Raw genomic sequence first — 22,455 nt, 5'->3', positions numbered from 1 at the left:
GTTCTCTGTTATGTACCCCTGCACTCTATGATTTAATAAATAACAAAAATCACCTGAAGACTGGCTTTGGAACATTATTCCGTGTCTGCGCACTGGCGAAAGTGCTTTGGATGTGTCGATGCACCACAACCGGTTGGAGTGATATATATATTCATATTCATATTCTAAGTAAGGGGTTATTACACCACCTAACCCAGGCTGCAGGTGCACACCTGTGGTGTCAGTTTGGAAGGCTAACCAGGGGTGGTACAATACATGCTGAGCCCCTGGTAGGTTTAGGGTGTACCTAGAGTACCTTACACAGGGGCTCACAAGGTTGACCCAGCTAGGCTGTGGGCCTGATTAGCAGAGGCACAGCCATACTAAAGTCGAAAAACCAATGAATCACAGCAAAAATTGGGGGTAACCATAGGAAGCAGACCCTACTCTCCTACAGCTAGAATTAATCCTAATCTGGGATCCATGTTTGATATTAATCTATCCCCCACTCCTTGAATTTGGCCATACAAAATGTTTTGCGTGTTAACTTGTAGGAGTACTTGAGTGGAAAGACTAAATAATGAATAACGATGGGTGTTACACCTTAGTATGCTCTGGTGAGAATTCAATGAAAAGTTCAATACAGTAGCGATTTATGAATTGAGGCGCTTTACGTCCTGTGGGCCACCGTCAAGACCACTCTCATACCCAAGAATATAAAAAGTCCAGAAGGAGCGCGTTTATCCAATCAATCAACAATCAAATATTGTAGTCCGAATTATAAGATCCCGATGCCTGCTTCGTGTTCAGTTCTTTATTCGCAAAAATTATTTTTCTCCAAAAGTGTTGAAATATTTTGTAATCCAACATCAAACAAAACAATTATTGCTGTGCAAACCAATAATTGTTTTTAATTGTTGATTGATTGGATAAACGTTCTCCTTCTGGACTTTTTATATACTTGAGTGGAAAACCTTTTGGCAAGGTTGAGCTGTTGCACGTAGTGTTTATAGCTATCATTACCTGTCCGTCTATCCTCTTACTAGAATGGGTGATTGCAGCAACGGCAGCAGTTAGCACTGTCGCCTTTGTGGCTTCATCAGCCAATGAATTCTCTTCAAAGTGCACGCCAATACGCCGATGACTCAATGTGTACTCTCTGCAAAAAGGGTCAGAAGGGTATTTGCGGTTTAATGCTGGAACAGGATATAAACCTGACGCATTTTGAGCATACCCTACTAGGTGACTTATTAAATGAGATGATTTTTAATTTTGATTTTGGGTTTTCTAATGAGTTAGCCCATCATACAATGTCTTTCGTTCCAACTTTTGTTGGGCGGGGGGCTTTATCTATTATTGATTTTTGTTTGTGTACGCAAAGCTCTGCGGGTAGATTGATTAGCTCGAGCATTATGGACTTACCACTGAGTGACCACCTTCCACAGGTATTAAGAATGGAGAACCTTTTTGCCATACACGATAAAAGAGCATGCCCCAACCAAATGGTTCAGGATGTGATGTTGGGTGCCCAAAATGGTTATAACCTTAAATGGAGTAAAGTGGTCCCGGTCGATTTTTTTTGTCCAAATTATTGAATAAATGCTTGAGTAGCTTTTTGATCTGCTTAGATGAACATGCTGAGAGTAGCGAAATAATAACCCATTTTAATATCATCTCTACTACAATTAAGGAAGCACTGTGGGTTGCAAGGAAAAATTCCTTAAAGTCAAATAGGAAATGGTTTGACAACAAGTGCACTAAAGCTTTAACAAAGCTTAGACAAGCGATTCATAAAAGACCACGGGATGTAATCTTAATCAGAAATTTAAGGAGGGACTATAATACTGTATTAAAGGACAGGAAGGCCTTGATAAAAAGGGAGGCATGGGACAACTTATGTGCGGCGTCACAATGAAAGGATCCGGCTGCGTTTTGGAAGGTTATGAACACCCCCCTCCTATATGAACAAAAACCACGCATGGAAATTGCCGTTTCAGAAGATGAGTGGGTGGCTCACTTTTCCTCCCTTTATAGGGCCGTGGAACCAGTCCTTGACATAGGTCAGGACCTTGCGCTGTTAAATTTAGATACATCTAAAGTCCTGGTCGTTACCCTTCCTGAAGTTCTTGCGAGCTTGAAGGCGACCAAGGGGGGTAAGGCGGCTGGACCAGACGGCATACCTGCTGACCTCTATAAGGCTAACACCGAATTGTGGGGGCCATTGCTAGTCCAGCTTTTTAATGTTGCTTTGGCAAATAGTCTAACTTCTACTTGGTTTACATCGGTCATTGTCCCAATTTTCAAGAAAGGGGACAGGCTAAACTGCACTTGCTATAGGCCAATTTCCTTATTGGACTCTTCTGTAAAAAATTTGGGGAGAGTGGTTTTAGTTAAATTACAAAGCTGGGCTGAAGATAATGGGGTGTTAAGTGACTTCCAATTTGGGTTCCAAAAGGGCCTAGGGACTATAGAGCAAGGGTTGAATCTGTTTACCTTGCAACAGAAGTACATAAAGGTTAAAAAACAACGTCTATACCTCACATTTGTTGATTTATCATCAGCTTTTGACTGTGTGTCACACAATAAACTGTGGTCAATTATGGCTGAATTGGGGGTAGACAATGCCATTATATGCTTTCTGAGAGATCTATACTCCGGGGCCACGGCAAGTGTTCGATATGGGAAAAATGGTGAATGTAGTAGACAATTCGGGATTGGTCGGGGTGTCCGCCAAGGGTGCGTTTTAGCCCCCTTTTTATTTTTGTTATATATAAATGGTATGGAGAAGCACCTCGTGCAGGAGGGTAGGGACATGCCCATGGTGGGTGGTAGGCCTGTTCCTGCCCTGATGTACGCTGATGATGCTGTTTTGTTGGCTCGCACCCCAATGGCTTTACAAACCTTGGTTACATCTTTTAACAGCTTTATGCTTGGTTTAGATTTGAAAGTTAATTGTTCTAAAACTTTGTCTATGAATTGTGGGTCAAGAACAAACAAGCATTCAAAGCCAATTTTTATTAATTCCAATCCCTTAGAAAGGACCTCCACCTTCCCATACCTGGGGATATTGTTCCATGAAAGTGGCTCATGGACTTCTGCAATTCATGCTAGATCTCTGCTATTTTCTAAGACTATTATGGCCCTAAAATGTTTTATGAAAAAACTTGGAAAAAAACCCATAAAGGAGATTTTAACTGTTTACAATGCGACTTGTTTATCTGTAGTTACCTACGGATCAGGATTGTGGGGTTACTCAAATATCAGTTCAATTCAAACCATGGAAAATAAGTTTTTACGTCACATTCTGTCCGTGCCCGAAAGTACTGCAACGATGATATGCCACGCTGAATTGGGAGTACCGTATGTTACTGAAACCATCAAAATTCAGCCAATCCTTCTCTGGCATAGGGTTTGGACTAATGATGAATGTGTGGTAAACCGGGCTATTTTAAAGGATATTTTAGCATTGGACAATATTAATGATTTTAAATGGATATGCTATGTCAGAAGCTTTTTTGAAGAATTAAGTTGCCCCCAATACTTTGAGGATCCACCTTCAATGTCATGCATATCTAGAAGAGAATTGAAAAATTTGTGTATGTCGTTCCTCAGGGAAAAAAGGTATATAGTGGAGGCGAGAAAAAAGACTGTTTCTGCTCATCAGGATATTTTATGTGGAGAGAAATTACAGCCATATCTATCATTGTATATGTCCAATCATGAACGTTTTCTTTTGACCCGGTTTAGATTTAACATTGTTTTTAGGACATTATCTTTCCCTGTGATGAATTGCTGGACGAAAGACCTATGTTTCTGTCCATGTGATGACGTATCCCCACAATCAGATATACATATATTATTTTTTTGTAAATTTTATACCTTTTTTCGCAGAAAACTTATCATCCCTATTCTTAAAGATTTAAATGTATATAGATGCCGCCTAGCTTTTTTAGAATGTCAAAAAATGGAAACTATTTTTATGGTAGCTTCACTTGCCGAATTTTTTAAATCAGTTTTTAAGTGTCGAAAATTAATTCAAATGGATTAATTTTTTATGTTAAAACACATGTACTTATTTTGGTATCTTCTTTTTCTTTTAAAAATGTTTACTTATCCCCTTGTAAATTGTACCTTTCATGCTACTTTTATGGTTATTCTTCTTTTTTAACCGAATAAAGTATTTTTGAATCTTGAATCTTGACTCAATGTGTGGATTACATGAGGCCGTGGCAAGCATTTTTTCAGCTTTGACACTTGTTTCCAAAGCAACTTGTGCTTTATTGTGCAACCTATAGAATCTCTAAACCCATTCTGTCCCCAATAGTGAAGATATTCATTGTAAGACTGGACACAATAAAACAAATCGCACACAATGAGTGTGGGGAGTTCCCGATCCGTTTTCTGTTGTGCCGTATCGGGGCTTTCAGTTCTGCCAGCTGTGCTGTGCAAACTCCTAGAGACTCAGTCTGTGTATTGCTAGGACAGAACTTGCCGTCTCGCATACGTCCCTTCACAATCGCACATGCTAGGCTGTATTACGGCAGACTGGGCAGACCCATCAGTAGAAATGATGTATTTGTACTGGTCTAGAGGCACTATTTCATTTGGGAGAGGATATTCTTGTTCGTACTTCTGTAATGCTTGTGTCTTTAATGTAGAATCAAATTTATAGTCTACATCAGTAAGAAAATTATCCCATTGTATCCATCGTGGTTGCAGTGCTTTTGCGTTTGGAACACTCGCTTTGATAACAGCCTCTAAGGTTGATAATGGAGTCACGACAATTATGTGTTTCCCTTGTGCTAGTATTCTTTCTTTCAATACAGCAGTTTGTATTTCTGTCAGTGTTTTTCTGTAGATGCAAAACGCATTGCTGCGTTTGTGTACAAATGAGACTTGTGTGCTATGGGTACCGTTTGGCCTTTATTGAAAGTGAGGTAAGTGTACCATGACTGACCTACGTCTAAAGGGATCACCAAATTAGTGGTATTTACACGTATGTGTAAGTGGTTGGAAGCTGTCCTGTCAGCTTGTACGGAACAGAGAATTTCTGTGTGTTCCTATGTCCCATGTTGAACTGAAAAATCAGGTCTGATTAGGGTGTAGAAAGGTTTAACCCTTTCTGCGTAATCCAAAATGTATGTTCTGCCAAAATTTAGGAATCCTAAAATGAACTGTAAACTTTTCAGAGTCTTTGGAGGTTGGAGCAGTGCACATTTTAGCTGCCAGGCTTTTTCCTTCACTTGATTTCTCATATCCCAACAATAGGACATTGAGGTGACCACATTTTGATTTTTTAATGTTACATTTTTAGCCCATTGTGGCAAACCCCAAATTTATGTTGTTCACCCTGTTCAAAGGATCCAATATCTCACTCACATCTACGTAGGAAAAGCCTCATCACTTGCAGTAACTCGTATACTCTTGCTGAGAACAACCCTGGTCTATTCTTATACCCATGGGGCAGTGTACAAAATTGCAGTTGAGAGCTGAGCGCTGAAAATGCTGTCAAATATCTACTTTCATGCGCTATATTTGGCAAAAGAATCTAGTTGAGATATCTAGTGTTGTTTTGTATTTTTTTTCGCACAATGTTCATTAATACGGCACTGTGTGTATTTTGTACTGCAAATGTTCATGTGCTCAAATGCCTGTAGTCTAAAACTAGACATAATGAATTGTCGGGTTTCATTACGGGAAACAAAGGATTATTCATGGAAGAGGTGAAATTTCAATCACACCTTGGTATTCAAGTTGATCTAGAATCTCCCTGACGTCTTTCCATCATGTTTTATTGGGACTGCCTCTGTGGAGTAGGAGTAGATTTTAATGGGATTTTATGGTGAGGTGAATCAGCATCCCACCCTACATGATTGCAGTAAAGTGTGGGAGCTAGCGCTAACACCCACTCCTGCACGTATTAATGTTTTGGTGACTCTGGAACAAGGTCTGAGAAACCCGGTAAAATGACATCTTCCCCTTTAGGGCACTCTATAATGAACTCAGGTGGCCTATCTTTTTCAGCCAAAAGGATGTCGTAGCCCTATGACAGGTTTTCTCAAAAGAGACCATTCACTTACCCCCTCCATTTGGAGCATGATTTCGTATAAATGATTTGCGACTCTTAACTTGTATCTGGTGTCTCCACCATGATATGTTCACTCAACAATGCTGTCACTAGAAATTGCATCAGGCTCTGGCGAGCTATTGTTACTTGTGCTGCGCTGTCTAACATCATCAGAGCCCATTCCCGTTCAATAGTAGTCCTCAAGTAGCCTGGGCATTTCTTATTTTAAGGTTAGCTACCTTCTTCTTTTGAAATTGAGGTTTAAACTTGGGTTTATCTTCTTGTTTGATAATGTAGCCTGAAGTGAGATGTATCTCCCTTTGGGACTTGCTCTTCTAATCTGTGTTCTGACCGTCCTTCCCTCTCAGTGTTTTTTGATGAATCCTTAAAGGAACGCGAGGAACATGCATCAGTATCCTAATACCTGTCAGGTTTTTTAATATTGTCACGGTTTCTAAGATTATATTGTTTCTCAGAGGGTTCCTGTTGACGAGACCCAACCTGTGATCGTGATGCATTCTGCTTATTATATTTTGATTGTTTTCCCATTTTTTTTTTTAGAAGAATCGGGTGCTTGCTTCAAGTTATGCTTTTCAGGAGTACTCGTTATTTGTGGTTTACCAGATCTAGCGCCCCAGTTATTTCTACCCAGCAAAGCATAGGTTTCTTCGATAATCTTAAGTAGAATTCGCTCCTTCTATGCAGGAGTGAATTCCCTAGGTGTTGGCGTATAGCCACCGCTGCTGCCTCCCCTTTTGTGTTACCTAACATAATTGCTGATATCTGGGCAAAATCGCCCATCATTTTAATTTCAAGACCAGGGCTGGTTCTGCCCATACTCATTCTGTATTTGTTTCAATACATCTGAAATAACTGCTATTGAGGGGGTACCATGAGTTCTGGTATAAACGGCAGCGAAAACTGTACCCTGTAGTGTCACATTTGTTGTGGTGTGGGGGGAGGGCGTATGCTAATGGTAAGTTAATGGGACTTCTACGTCCACGTATGGAAGATATTCTTCAAGTGTGTCATCTTCAATGTAAATATAAAACAAATGTATGTGTGCATCTGCAGGCTGGAATCTAACCCAAGAATAAAATACTTCTGTTCTGAATGCCTTGTGTGCCTCAGTCATGAAGGTAACATTACCACCTATTGCCAGGAGGCCAAATTCTGTTAATTTCATGGTAATTGCATGTTTTCAATTTTCTGTAATGTTAAGAACAACATCCTGATCTTCCTCTCTGCATTTGCAAAGTCATCTCCATTGTCAGACATTGTGAAGGGAAGTGATAAGGAAAAGAGATAAGGTTTTGCACAATGTGGGGCATTTTAATCCTTCAAGCTTGTATAACCTACAGCCAATATATAGCGGTTTACCTACTCAGCTGCGGCAGACTTCCCTTCCCAATCTCTCTTAGTCTCTGAGAAAGCCCGACCAAACTACTCAGATTTTATCGTTACGTCAGACGCAGTTTTGTACAGAAAAGGTAGCATCAGGAGTTCTACCACAATCAATATGTTGTGAGTACGATTATGTAGATGAGCCTAAATCAGTAATTGCAATCATGCTAAGTAGCCTGGTCGCCCTAGGATGAAAGATAGCAATGACTTTGCACAAGTATATGTACGTCATGGTCAGGGGATTTTACTAAGATTCCTCATGCATAATAAATTAGGCTAGTTTCAAGGCAACCAATCAACATTTATTCAGCACGTAATCTGTGGAAAAAAACAGTGCTAGAACAGTTATAAAGAGTAGGGTAGACAAAATGTAGTTAAAAGTTCACTTTTATACTACTACCTAATTTAGGGGACATAACACTCCCACCCATAAAGGGGGAACTGGTGCAGGTATTTCACAGACAATGCCACCATTATGTGGTACTGCAACAAACAGGGTGTGATTGGGACCTGGATCCTTTCCAAGAGTCCCTCCTCCTATGGGACTGGCTGAGGGCATCTCATTGTTCGTGCAGCACCTGGCAGGATCTTTAAACACCAGGGCGGGGCAAACTCAAACAGCATTGCCTTCTGGATCACAAATAGGTGCTGCACTCCAAGGTGGCATCAAGTGTCTTCTGGCAATGGGCAGAAACCTGGCTCGATCTTTTCTCTACCACAGAGAAGGTGTAGTGTCCAAACTGCATAGGTGATCCATGGGAGTTCTTGCTCGTAGGCTCCATTTACTTGAATTGGAGCTCAGGGCTCCCATATGCCTTTCTTAATCTCCTGCGTAATGTTCTGAAAAAGATCATTAACTGAGCATAAGGCATGCTAGTGGCCCTGGACTAGTCGAGGAGTGAGGTGCCTGGAACTCTTCTGGTCATGAGCATTTGTCCTCCGATCCAACTGCCTCTTCAGGAGGAAATTCCTGTTTCAGCAGGAGGGTATTCTGTTGCAGCAACAGGGCAGGATTCTCACTCGGAGCCTGAACAAACTACATCTTCATACTTGGAGACTGAGTGGCAAGAGTTAATGGCTTTTGATCTCCCTCCTGAGGTAGTGAATGTCATCCTGGCAGCCAGGTCCTTCTTTTTTTTAAATTCTGCTGTATCTTTGGACAACAATGCTTTGCTGGGGCAACAGTTACAGTTGGCTATTTCAGCCTTTTATGTTTACCTGATCATCTATCTTTGTTTAATTGTGTTACTCTGTTGTGATGCTTTTCTCAAAGTGCTGATTCATATGCTTCCTCCTACACCATTTGTGATGCTCCTTTGGGACCACAGTCTAGTTCTATCTTTACTCATGTGCACGCCATTTGAACCAATGCACTGCTTGTCTTTTCAGCTGCTCACCTTGAAGACTGCATCCCTCATAGTGATAACGTTTGCTCATTGTGTGAATGAATTGCAAGCACTATTTTTCCAGCAACCATAGAGCACCTTCCTTCTGGATAAACTAGAACTATGTGCTTAAGCAACATTCCTTCTAAAAGTAGTCACATCTTTACACATAGGCCAGTCTGGAACACTGCCAGCTTTCTTCATCCTGTCTCATCCGCCAAGGATGAAGAGAGGTTATATCTGCAAGACTCAAAAAGAGCTCTGCACCTTTAAACCGATTGTACCAAGGAACGTGAGGTGGATGATCAGCTCTGTGTAGGCTTCTCTGTGGTGCATAAGGAAAAAGCAGACAGAACTAAACCGTCTCCAGATGGATTGCACTAGGCATCAAAACCTATTATTGCGTGGTCAAGAAACAGCCTCAAGAAGACCTACATGCTCATAATGCCAGAGCAAAGGATGCTACCACAGCGCTGGTGTGTTAGGTGTTGGTCTTGAAAATCTGTCAGACTGCTAGGTGTCGGTTCACATGTTCACAAAGCACTGCTGCCTAGATAATCTGGTCCGGCAGGAAGGGTATTTTTCCCAATCTGTCCTCCAGTATTTTGCGATCAGTTTCATTCCACAGACTCACCACTTTGGGAGGTACTGCTTTAGTATCTGCTCACAAGGTGAGGAGTCTTCAGTTAGAAGTATCCATCAGAAAAAACAAGTCACTCTACTTTGGTAACTCTTTCTGGAGAATGTTTTATATAACGACAGATTCATCACTGGCTTCACTTCCCCACCTGCCCCTTCTGTATAATACACTCTTTTAGTACATGGTAATAATGCTCCAATTTATATATCTGCACACTGGCACAGTCTGTTTTCTAAGGCCCTGTTTTCTAAGGCCCTGTTTCCGAAAGACGGACAAATATCAGAACGAAACTAACGTCAGTGCGCAGCAGTGGCGGCTGTGTTTGGGCCCGATGTCTCACCGGGGTTTTTTAATGGAGCCTTACAGTGCCACCTGCTGATGTGTGAGGGAATTGCTAAAGAACATTCTCAGGATCCAGTCTGGCACTTTGTGGTATTCACAAGGTGCGAAATCTGCGGTTACAATATCGCCAGAAGTGTGTTATCGCAGGTAAGTAACTTGTTCATTTGGGAAGTACTTTTTATTGGTAGCTCATTACAGGCTGCTGATTTATTCTCAGTGGTTTATATTGATGGTGTACTGTCAGATGCAAAGAAGGTTTTTCCCCCTAGGAGGAAAGAACAGAGGAAGAACATCTCTGCAAAAGAGTAAGTGCGTAACATAAAAATATCCTGACCAGAAGCCTCCCTTTTTGGGGTGCAGAGTTCTTCTGGGAGCAATCTAATCAGTGGAGGGGGATATTTTCTTAGTTGCTGGTTCTGAAACTCCTGGAGAGTTGAAAGGAGTGCTTCATGTTCAAATAGTAAATAATACTTGTTGATCATTGTTTTACACTTTTCATCACCACAAATATAGTACTGTGGATTGAGTAAACGTTTTTTTGTTATATTTGATTCCCACTGCGCGTTCTTTACATATATGTTGAGCACGGTGTCACTGTGTATACATCATTTTATTGGACCCATTATAAGGTCTGCGTTTTGTCAGAATTCATATTCTCATGTATGGAAAACATAGGTAAGATAAACTCAATCTTACTAACAGGGATGATGCCTGCTTTGACCCTTTTTGGGACAGTGTATAATATTTTGAGATATGTTCATTGCTTACAGTATTATTTCAGAAATCCCAACTATGCAAGGTTTTAGAAGGGACCAGTGAATAGTTCTCAACCGAATCCTTTTCTTAAGACCTAATCGGACCTCAGTCTAATGTTGTATTTCCCAATTCGAACGAGTTTGGGCCACTATATTCATATCCTTTTAAAATGTATCTGAAAAATGTTTACCTTCTTGCTACTGGATATGCCACAAGTGTGAGTGAGTTGCAGGCCCTCCCTGTCGATCTTCTGTTTTAATAACACAAATAATCAAGCAGTTATTAATTTTCAAACACACCTCCATTGCCCTGTCGTTTAGGTTGCATGCTCTGTTGTATAAATTGGCAGCTGATGTGAACTTTCTGATTTTCTTTCGTGATTGTAAACATTTGTCATCTAATACATATATTCTTAATTTATGGCAGGTATTGGGGCAGCAGATCAACGACTACATACATCCAGACGTGAATTTGATTGGCGAACACTCGGATGCAGCTGAACTTGGTAGAATGCTTCAGCTCATTTTAGGCTGTGCTGTTAATTGTGAGCAAAAGCAAGGTATGAACTTAAATTGCCGAATCAAATTAACCTTTTCCAGTCAATGCCCAACACCTTTGAAAAAACTTAAACTATAGTTCCTGTTTTGGGCAAGTTTTCATAGATGTTGTCCTAATTATTCTAAACTAAGATTTGAAAGGTGCCTTATGTTCAGCAATTTAATTATTACACTGAGTAAAGAACTTAACAGAAAAACTCTATTGTTTCGGGTGACAACAGGGCAACTCCATGGTATTATTCTAGCTTTTATTTGCTGTAGTTCAATTAATTGGACTAAAAAGCCTGATCGCAGTGGCTTCTTAAAAGAATCCCAGGATTGTAACTGTGTTGTCTGAATATCATGAAAGATTGTAATCAGCTTAGTAGTGCGCAATAAGAAAAAAAATTTGTAGCATGTGTTGCTGTAGATACATATGCTCTGCACACTCATGCCATCTAGTGTTGGGCGCGGATGTTTGCATGTATCAAGAGCAAGGCTACCACCCCTATACTCCTAGAGGATACCAAGAGGTGGATATTAGGGAAACAACAATAGAGGGAGAGACAACGAAAGTTCCAGCAGACAGCCTTCACCAGCACTAAGTACCTACTCCCTACAACTTTTCCCTAACCACACAAAACCTGTCTTTGGTGGGAGGGGGGGGGTTGAGGTAGTGTGGGGATGGGGGGGCTGGAAGAAAATCTCTTCAGACAAATGGGCTCTTACTTAGATTCAACACTGTTACTGCCTATAGCTTCAATCATTCCCTCCCAACATAACCCCCTCGCCTTACACCTCAGCGGAAGAGGTATGAACCCTCCTGCAGAAAGAAGCCATCAAATCCATTCCCTTTATTTATTTTATTATTTATTTATTTATACCATTTTTAAAGCGCGCTGTTACCGGGCGGTGTCCTTGCGCTGAAATGATATGATTTCTCCCCTAAGTTGGTCGTTGATTTTTAAAGGTCAAAGAGCCAAGTCTTAATGCTTTTCCTGAAAGTCATCAGATTTGTACTTTGTGTCAAGATCAGGGCAGTTTATTCCAGATGGTGGAAGCTCCGGATATAAAACTGCGTCCTCCCCATAGTGCTTTCCTGATCCGATAAGTCTTGACTAGTCCTTTGTTTGCTGATCTCAGCTGTCTGCCTGGTGTGTACAGTTGGAAATGTTGTTGAAGAAAGGATGGACCTAGTCCATTTACTGCTTTGAACACCATACATAATGATTTAAACATTATACGTTTGCGTATCGGGAGCCAGTGCAATTTCTTCAATTCCTGTGCGACCGATGCAAACTTAGGCAGGCCAATGATTATTCGAACAGCTGCATTTTGCAACATTTGTAATTTATTAAGAATCTCTTGCTGGGCTTGCAAAAAGAGACTGTTGCAGTAATCAAGGCGGGACAGCACAAGTGCTGTCACCACCGTTTTCCTGCTACTGTCTGATAAAAAAGGGACAATTTTCCTGATGGTTTTCATAATCCAATGAATGGAAGATGTTAAGGCATTGACTTGTGGCTTAAAGGTTAGTTGACTGTCAATGAGAACACCTAAGTTCTTTACTTTCATTGCCGGAATGGGTGGGGCTCCCATATCATGGGGCCACCATTTGGGGCTCCAGAAACTAACATCGGCGCCAAAAAGCAGCACCTCGGTTTTTGAGGAATTCAGCTTGAGGCAATTGCCAGCCATCCATGAGCTCACTGCTGTCATACAGTCCTGAAACCTAGCCGCTATTCCTTCTTCTCTCCCCGGGAGCAGAGATTCCACAATTTGTGTATCATCTGCGTAAGATGTTAATTCGAAACCAAATGACCGAATCACCGGGGCGAGGGAGGAAACGTAAATATTAAATAATGTGGGGCTTAGGGAGGAGCCTTGAGGGACCCCCCCTGGGAGTTTGAAAGGTCTAGATTCAAATTCTCCCAAGGCCACCACCTGTACCCTGTCGGCTAGGAAGGATTTCAGCATACTCAAGGCTGTCCCTTGAATTCCACAGCCTTCTAAACGGTCCACCAATATACTATGGTGGACCGTGTCGAAGGCCGCGGAAAGATCAAGGAGTACCAGAGCTGCCCGTCCTCCTGCATCCATCACCTTCCTAATCTCTTCCGTAGACTTGATAAGGGCAGTCTCGGTGCTGTGGCCTTCCCTAAACCCATGTTGGGCTATGTCCAGGCATTGAGAGGACCTGAGAAAGTCGCATAATTGTGCATTCATGACTTTCTCAATAAGTTTGGCCGGTAGTGGTAGCCTGGCTATAGGCCGGTAACTATTAGGGTCTGAGATGTCAAGAGTTGGTTTTTTAAGCAGAGGAGCAATTGACACTCGTTTCCAACATGTTGGGTATTCTCCGAGGTCAAACATACCATTAACCCCTTCGATGCTGATGACAAAGCCAGCTCGTCATCAACGTTACCTGCGGTGCGCGGATGACGAGCTGGCTTTGTCACGATCAAGCCATTTTTGAAATTCCCGCGTACAGCGGGAAACCGCGGTAGCGGTTAAATAGCTCCGTCAGAATGCATGAAATAGGAATAGCTGCCAAATGGGCCACCGAGGCAGGGCAGGGATCTTGAGGTGAGCCTGATTTGGTTGCCAGAAGCAGCTTTTTTATCTCTTCCGGATTCACCGGACGGAACTCAGAGAGTTTCGCCGCCTGTGGGTTCATCAGTGTGGTCCTGTATGTTCCTTCAAGGAGAGATGACTCCACTTGTTGTTCTAATGCTAAGAAAATCAGTTCCACTTTGTTTAAGAAAAATTTTGCGAGAGTCCCGCAAAGTTCAAAACTTGGGGGGATGATAACTGATTTAGGGGTAACCAGACTGGCAACTGTATCGAAGAGTTCTCTAGTTGAGTTTTTAGCTCCCTCGATACGGGCAGAAAAATACATGCTTTTGGCCTTCTTAATCATGTCTTTATATATCTTTTGGCTGGCTTTAAGTTTGATTTTATCTGCCTGTAGATAGTCTGAGCGCCATACGCGCTCACGTTTTTTACAAATCACCTTATAATCTCGTAACTCCTGGGTAAACCAGGGAGCAGATGGTACTGTACGAGTAGGGCGACAAAGTTTGGGCTGCGCTAAGGTAGTACATGCTTGATCTATCCAGTCTGTGTATTTTTCAGCAGCTTCATTTACATCTGTCGGTAGTATTAATATAGATGATGTGAGCTGATCCTCCAGTGCACTTCCATCCAGTTCCTTCCAAGGTCTATACAGCTTGGCTGGCTTCCTATCTTGTCTAACCCTCACCGGCTGGGGTATTTGAATATTGAAAAGCACCACTGAGTGATCTGACCAGACCATGGGTTCTACTTGACTAAAAAGTAAGTTTGGATTATTTGTAAAAATACCATCCAAAGTGTGCCCTATTGTGTGTGTGGCTCCTCTTCCCACCTGAGTCAGTCCAGCCGCCTGCATTACGTCGACCAGAGCTAACGTGTCAGGGTCTGGGTCACCTTCTAAATGAAAATTAAAATCACCTAAAATGGTGAAGGACTTGGTACAGAGGGCTTCTTCCAAAAAAGTACCCATCGTATCGAGGAACTGAGACCTAGATCCGGGTGGTCTATATAAAAGGCAACCCTGAAAAGTGTAGTGAGTTGATATGGAAAGCTTAAATCCCAGTGCCTCGTGGGTCAATGAGGCCGCCGCCTGAAAAGATCCTTGTATCGAGGCATGGTAAATAATAGCGAGCCCACCCCCTCTTTTACCAGTTCTGTCCAGCACACGGCTACAGTAGCCTACAGGTGTTGCAATGACTAGGTCCGGTCCCGATGCCGCATCTGTCCAGGTCTCCGTGACAAATGCAATTTTGGCCTTTTTTTCTTGAATCAATTCTGCACATTCTGTACTGTTTAACCAGAGACCTGGCATTGATGAGTAAACAATTAATTGTATTCTCCTCCCTGTCCTCCCTAAAGAAATGGGACCTAATAAGAGCCTTGATTGGAGTACCTAATATAACAGGTAGGCGAGAGTAACATGCTGGGCAAACATTAGGTTCTGTAGGCATTTTTTTGTCAGGTATTATACAGGTACAGTTATCCTCCACCCTTCCCCTCAGACTCAGTAGCAGGTCGCGATTATAAACTCGCTTGGGCTGATATTTTCGGGTAAAAAGACCAGGGGTCCTGGCGCAAGGCGCAGTATTGGCGCTGACGGGCGCAGACGGGCTTGCCTTTGGCGAGCTGCCGGCGCGCCCGCTGCGCCTATGAGTGGTTAAGGTCATTTATAGGGAGGGAAAGAGGGTGGTAGTGAGCCAGCAGCTAGACGTGACCCTGGCGTCCCCGCAAAAATGGCGTCCACCCCTGTCTCCTAACGCGTGAGCACGTAGTCTGCTACGCGAGGAGCCGGGTTCGAAATGGGCAGATTAGTTTTCAGCAGCAGGTAAGTTTTAAAATAAAAAGTCTACAAATCACATTTAAAATAAAACGTTGCCTTTTAAAACACTAGCGATGTTCAAGAGCCTATCCCCCGGCTTCCGCCTCAGGGGAGATATCATAGAGATTCTGAGCGCCGCTGACAAGCGCGATTTAAGTAGCCAAGAGGGTGCAACACCAAGGGTAGGGGGCTTTACTCCCTTTACTTGCTTATCCTAAGAAGGTCAGGTCCCTTACACGAATTCTCGATCTCAGGCCCCTCAACCGAGATATCCTGTTGGAACATTTCCACTTGGTAACCCTTCAGTACGTCATACCTCTGCTACATCAAGGCGAGTTCATGACAGCATTGGATTTATATGCTGCATATGTCCATAACCCCATCCCCCCAGCCACCTATCGCTACCTGCGCTTCATGATATGTAACTGTCATTATCAAGTCCAAGTCCTGGGGGAGTGGCCAAGCCAGCCAAGATGGTGGACGTGTTCGCCAAGGGCTCCGCGACCTGGCTTAATCATAGCCCATAATCCGTACTTACTGTTGGGGGCCCAAACCAAGCCATCAAGACATTTAACACCAGCGGAGCCAGAGCCCGATCACCGCTAAGCCAGAGAGCTATTGCTGTAAGCCACGACAACCGCAACAAGCACTCCTCGACATCATTGAGGCCACCAGCAACATGAGCGAGGCCTAGCTCGCACACGCACTCGAACAACACTGGTGGCTGTACAGCCAAGACTCCTCATCACCGAGGCAGAATACCACAGAGATTCATCACTAGCCCCCGGGAGTCCCCCCGTCATCTAGAAGAGAAAACACAGCGAACGCCACAGCCTCAAACCAAGAAGTGGCGAGGTCGATCTCCCCTGGCACAGCTGCAGACAACGGTACCGTAAGCCGCGGACATACGAGGCGGGGGGCCAGGCCCAAGGGGATCGCTCCAGCACAGACCACGGTCCGCTCAAAGAGAGAGCACAACGAACTCTGCAGCTATCAATCAAGGAGCGACCAGGCCAATTCCCCCCCTGCCCAATGGAAATCGAGAGCTAACAGAGGATTCTACAGGTGAAGAGGGCCTTGGGATACTTAACTAATCGTCGCCATAACACTAGCAAGCAAGGCAAAGTACCTGATGAGCAGTCAGTTAGAGACAAGAAATATATGTGGACATCGCTCACTTAAATCCACAGTGGGGCCCACACGCCGCTAGCCTCAACTCCACCAAAAGAAACGCTCCAACCTCTGCACCTAACTGAACCACTGCAATACTCGCGGCATAGTACGATGAGACACATCCATCCCAGCGAAACCATGGGCAGATTGCGATCCAATGCTGGACCACCAGGATCCACCTTAACGCAGAGCCACTCTCGGCCACTAAACTCCAAGAAGAGGAATCTGAACCGTTATCAAACCTCTCCATATCTGACAAAGTATTAGCAGCCATCGAACACTCCAGAATCACCTTGGTGAACAGAATTAGGGCTCTAGCTACAGATCTCCACTTTCTACACGATGGACACCACAAATTAGCTGAGAAAGTCGCAGATGGGGAAAAGACACTTACCGCCCTGCCGCTCCTGGCAAAATGATAGCAGGAAACGCCACGTGAACTCCAAGCACGGGTGATGACTCTGGAGGAACAAACAAGTTATCTAGAACGATGCTCACAAAGAAGTAACATTTGCGTGCTAGGCCTACCGGAAGGAATTGAAGGCACAGACTCCATTAGCTATGTAGAAACCTGGTGGCGGTCCTTTACACCCAGTTCGGAACTTACCGCTTACTTCTCAGTGGAACGAGCACTCAGAGTGCCATCCCGACGCACCCCACCGGAATCCACCCCAGGTCCATTACTCATGAAGCTCCTCCAATTCCATGATAGCGATGCAGTGCTTCGCTTGGCCTAGCAGCACGGACCCATAAGAATATGAAGATAAACAAGTTATGCTCTTCCCGACTACTTGCAGGCTATGCAACGCCAGCGATCTACATTCCTGAAAGTCGAGCGTCGCCTCTGCCAACACGGACTCCAATTCTCATTACTGTACCCAGCACGTCTTAAGATAATACACAACGGAACCACAACATTCTTCATCAATCCTACTGAGGCCTGCATCTGGTTAGAGCAACATCAACTTGGCCTCTCACGATCAGCTCTGAAACGAATGGATCCACCACAAGAACGCAAATGCAAGCACCACCCTGGTAAGAAAAGCAAACCGTGCTCTGACTCCCTGCACCACAGCCCTGTAACGGGATCCCCCGACCTTGAGCAAATCCCTGCAGAACGCAGAAAGGCTCTACAAGCAGCGGCAGACATTGGCCACCCTCAGTGGACACAGACGACGAGAGAGGTCTGCACATATTCACCTCGGTGAGGAGGGCAGCGACACAAACACCTCTCACGCAGGTTCAATGACTCCACCTATAGTGACACTGCGAACGGCGGACACGCTTGATGGAACACTAGCCAATCATAAATGTATATACATATTGCACGCCGCGCCCAGAGTCGACTACTATCAAAATTAGTCTGCAATACCATAGATATCACACAAACAACCGTAGGGTCCCACCAAATACATAGATCCTACACACGACATCACAGTGCCATCCCGCCGCCACATAACACTAGAGAATTAGCATCATGCGCAGTAGAAGGTATTGCCCATTGCGGAAGGTCCTGTGTATTGGAATTTTTCACCACCCTAGTTCACACCTTTCTGTCCTCCCCCATACACATGCTACACACACAATGACAGTCGAGAGCCATGCAAACGGTGGTGATCGCATTGATCATTCGCACCTAGAGTATGGCAATGCGCTATACGTTGGGCTCCCGGAAAAGTTGTTAGGCAAAGTACAAGTTGTGATGAATGATGCAGCTAGGCTGATCTTCAAACTCCATAGACGCGCACTGGTCACTCCCCTGCTGCAAAAACTTCATTGGCTCCCTGTCAAACAGTGGGCTAGATTCAAGGGCCTCTGTATCGCCCACAAGGCCCTCTATGGGAGGGCCTCAAGATGCATCAAAGAGTGACTGGGGAACTACATCCCCGGCTGCACTCATTGGTCATCTGATGGAGGCCAATTTGCCTGCCCAATGTTTAACCACACGACTAAAGAAGGGTGAGCCTTCTCTGTCCTTATCCCGCAACTGTGGAATAAGTTGTCTGGCCACCTCTAGTGTCATGAACTGTTACAGAATGAAGGTTCACTAACCTTAAAGCCGGATACAGCAGGAGCGATGCTAAGATACCTCTACCCCTTCTATGGCAATACCTGTGAGTATATAGACATCACTCCCCAGATAATACCACAAAAGGGTAAAGGGTAAAAAGGGACAACGAAACAATAAAGTTGTGGCAGAACTAACCCTCAGTGGCGTGCATCTGAAGTTGTAGTCCTCGCTTCTCTATGCGCCCCAGGTTTCCTGTATGTAAGAGATAATGGAACAGGTATGAGTGGAACCCTGTCCCTCCCCTTCATATAAACAAGTATCAATATTCTATATTTATATGTATGCACTTACAATGTTAGGCTGCCACAAGCACTCCAAGAAAAAAGGCTAAAAGATACAAAATAAAGTAAAGAAAAGTATTCACAATGTCTTCATATCCTCCATTACTAGAGATATCACATGCTTCTGTGTTAATGCTCTCACAGTGACATTAAGAAACTTCAACTTAGACAAAGTACTTAGCTGTCTGGTGGGTTCTGATGCTGGTCTGCTCTCAATAAAGTTAAGTGAAGAAACACTGCTACTCCATCCAGAAGGAATACAAATCAAGGAACATTCACAAGTAACCGCTAATAAATCAAAAGGAAATGCATAGCAGTGTGTAATACTCTCCTTGGTATTCTTCCTCCGTACGAGAGCCAGCAGCAGCTGCGTACGCGGCGTCAGCACAGAGACAAATGGCCGCACAAAAGTGAGGCGATCCGAGCAACAATAGGAATCCAATAGTCTTCACTTCTCAATACGCAGTAGCGTTAATATGCAGCAGCGTTCCAAGCTGCAAGAACACAAATGACCCCAAAAGGAACCTCGCAAGAAACGCGGTCGCGCTCCTGCGCTAAGCGTCCCTTCAAACTCAGGACAGTTCTATTCAAAGCCAGCAGCAAATCCAGGCAAAATGCAAACGAACACTTCGCTTCAAGGATTTTGAACCAAACTCAGTGACAAACACCGGATTCAGGAAGTAGAAGTGTATTAGTAGGCAGGACAGATGAGAAGAGGAGGAGACTTGCATTCCCTTAGCATTCTGGGACGTGTAGTCCACCAAGCAGACATCATACATTGCTTGTGTGTGCACATAACCCGGGGTGAAATGTGACATCCAGTTAGAAAAAGCCCTTCTCCCCTTCTGGGAAAAACTGAAGACCCTCCTCTTCACAGAGGCATAACGCAGATTGATCAGGAGCTAACATTCACTCATGGGGGCGGGCTGTGGTTACTCTCTCTCAGTGCTTAGAGACCTGCCGGTATTAAGCGCTCTACAAATCGCAATTAACATAACATACCAGGGAACGTGTGGAAAGGAAACAGCATCACTCATGTCTTCACCCTTACTACCTGCACACCCACATCATACTATGCAACACACTAGTGACCTGAATATCCATACCCTAAACAGAGTGGTATGCACACAGCACATTAACGATACACAGTTTACTCCTAAATGAAAAAGCAACAAGCACAGGTAGCAGTGCTGCAAGAAATGCAATTAACAGTTGGGGAATTAGATGAATAACGCAAATGCTGGCAAGGAACCTTCTGTGCAATCACATACTCTGCATACGCACGTGAGCGTAGATGTGTCTCTGACCAGGGGTTCCCTTCCTGGAAGCACACAGAGTGACCGACCCAGGGGGACATTATGCCATATTAGAGGGGCTTTTAGATGGCCAACCGATCCTCATAGGTAGTATATATGCCCCAAACTACGAACAAGGAAAATTCTGGGATGCCCTCTCAAATGTTCTGGCCCAATTCACCACAACACCATAGATATTGGGAGGGGACTAGAACTGTGTCATGGACCTTTCCTTAGACAGGTCACATGCCCCACACCCAACCTCCCTAGCTACCAAACAAGTAAATAGATCGAACACTTGGACGCACCATTGGTCCCTAGTGGATGGCTGGCGCAGCAAAAACCCAACAGTAAAAATGTACTCCTTCCACTCCATCCCTCATGACCTTCGGGTATGCTTGGACTGGTTATTATGCTCACCTACCATAGTTCTCAGGATTCGAAATGCAGACTACCTTGGGCGAACCTTATCCGATCACAACGCACATAGGATTACCATTGCATGGCAACCCCCCACCCCCAGCCCCAGCCCCCACTTGGCGACTACCACGCAAATCTTTAGAAGATCAAGCATTCCGGCACGAGCAGGGAAAAACAATTAGTGACTATTTCATGGAAAACACCAAAACGTCCACAACAAAAATGCTCAAATGGGATGCATTTAAAGTAGTCATTAGAGGGACATGTATACGTAAATATCAGGGATACGTGCAATATTAGACCGGCGTATACACGAGGAGGAGCATAAGTTAGCGGCTCTCTCAGGCAGCAGATATGGGTAAAGTGTCGTTGACACCGGTATCAGATGGCAAAACTGCATATGCAGCTGCTCTAGCTGAACTAAGGTGATACAATTTCAGGGAGCATGCATCCCAGTTATGCTGGGATGGCGACAGTGCAGAAACACTACTGGCATGGGTCATACGACAAAACACTAGTGCGTGTCCGATAACAGAAATATTTACCCCCACAGGAATGACAGTCTACTCCCAAGCAGATATCACAGAGTGTCCTTTAACTACTACGAGGAAGTCTACAGAGCTCCCACACAAGTAGCTCCTATGTTGATACAGCAATTCCTTACCACCCTCCCATTACCGCATATCTCCCCGTCCGACAGAACCTCCCTCAACCCCGCTATCACGGACAAAGACGTAACACTAGCAATACCGCTGTCTGCAGTTGTGAAACAGAAACAATTTGTTGCAGGGCTGGCCTTTCAAAGAACCTTCACCGCAGATCACCCGTAGGCGCATCACAGGTAGGGCAAGGGGCACATCTCAAGCTCACAGTTGCTCAAGCATTGTGGACCCACAACAACCGTACAACCACATCTACTATCTCGAACTCCTAGCAATTCAGATATCCTTCCAAACCTTACTCCCACAGATACAGGGTAAGGTAGTCTTAGTTTGAGCAGACAACATAACCGCAATGTACTACCTGCAGAAGCACAGCACTGCCTACTCTCTCCGCCTATTCCATTTAGCTCAGTTTGGCTTTAGACCCTCCACAGCCGCAACATTTGATAGGGGCGTACCTCCCGGGAGTGGATAACGACTGAGCAGATCTACTATGCAGCTCACACCAAGAAGTCCATAAATGGAAACTCAGTGTTCTGATCCTCAACAGCTGCTTCAGATGTTGGGGAACTCCACAGAATGACATGTTTACCATACCAGAAATGGCACAATGCCCATACTTCCCCTCCATGTTCCCACAGTTCATGGGCAATGGACTGTGGATGAACTGACCAAGGATATATGCTTATGCTTTCTGCCTGTCTTGCTTCTTTCCACTAGTGGTGTGCCAAACATCACAGACGCTTCTCCTCGTATCACTCAACTGGGAAAGACCTCCCTGGTACTTCTCTCTACTCAAATGTCCATCTGCCCCCATGAAAAACCTCCTAAAAGGTTAGACCTTCTCAGCAGAAACCAAGGTCAGAGTGGTCATATGGACTCCAAACAGCTCAACCTAGTGATTTTGCACTTGACATCTTCGAGTTTGGCAACCTATGCCTCCCACACAAGTATGTGGATATCCTCAAGGAAGCATGCAGACCAACTACTCAAGCTTGCTATGTGGAAAAATTAAGGAGTTGTATCCATTTCTTTATCCTGAAGCACATAG

At 44.1% G+C, this 22,455-nt stretch overlaps 1 protein-coding gene across 3 annotated transcripts in view; it reads left to right on the top strand.

Annotated features, from left to right (window-relative positions):
* Positions 1 to 22,455, top strand: part of HOOK3 (hook microtubule tethering protein 3) — a 1,014,571-nt gene that overhangs the window by 223,152 nt on the left and 768,964 nt on the right. For all 3 annotated transcript variants that reach the window (XM_078676339.1, XM_078676338.1, XM_078676340.1), the window contains exon 5: positions 11,000 to 11,132. In XM_078676339.1, coding sequence (XP_078532465.1) covers positions 11,000 to 11,132 — 133 coding nt within the window. The remainder of the gene's footprint in view (positions 1 to 10,999; positions 11,133 to 22,455) is intronic.

Source organism: Lissotriton helveticus, chromosome 2_1 (genome assembly GCF_964261635.1).
Source record: "Lissotriton helveticus chromosome 2_1, aLisHel1.1, whole genome shotgun sequence".
NCBI classification, from domain to species: domain Eukaryota; kingdom Metazoa; phylum Chordata; class Amphibia; order Caudata; family Salamandridae; genus Lissotriton; species Lissotriton helveticus.
Note: the sequence above shows the minus strand (reverse complement) of the source record. Positions and strands in the feature narration are given on the sequence as shown.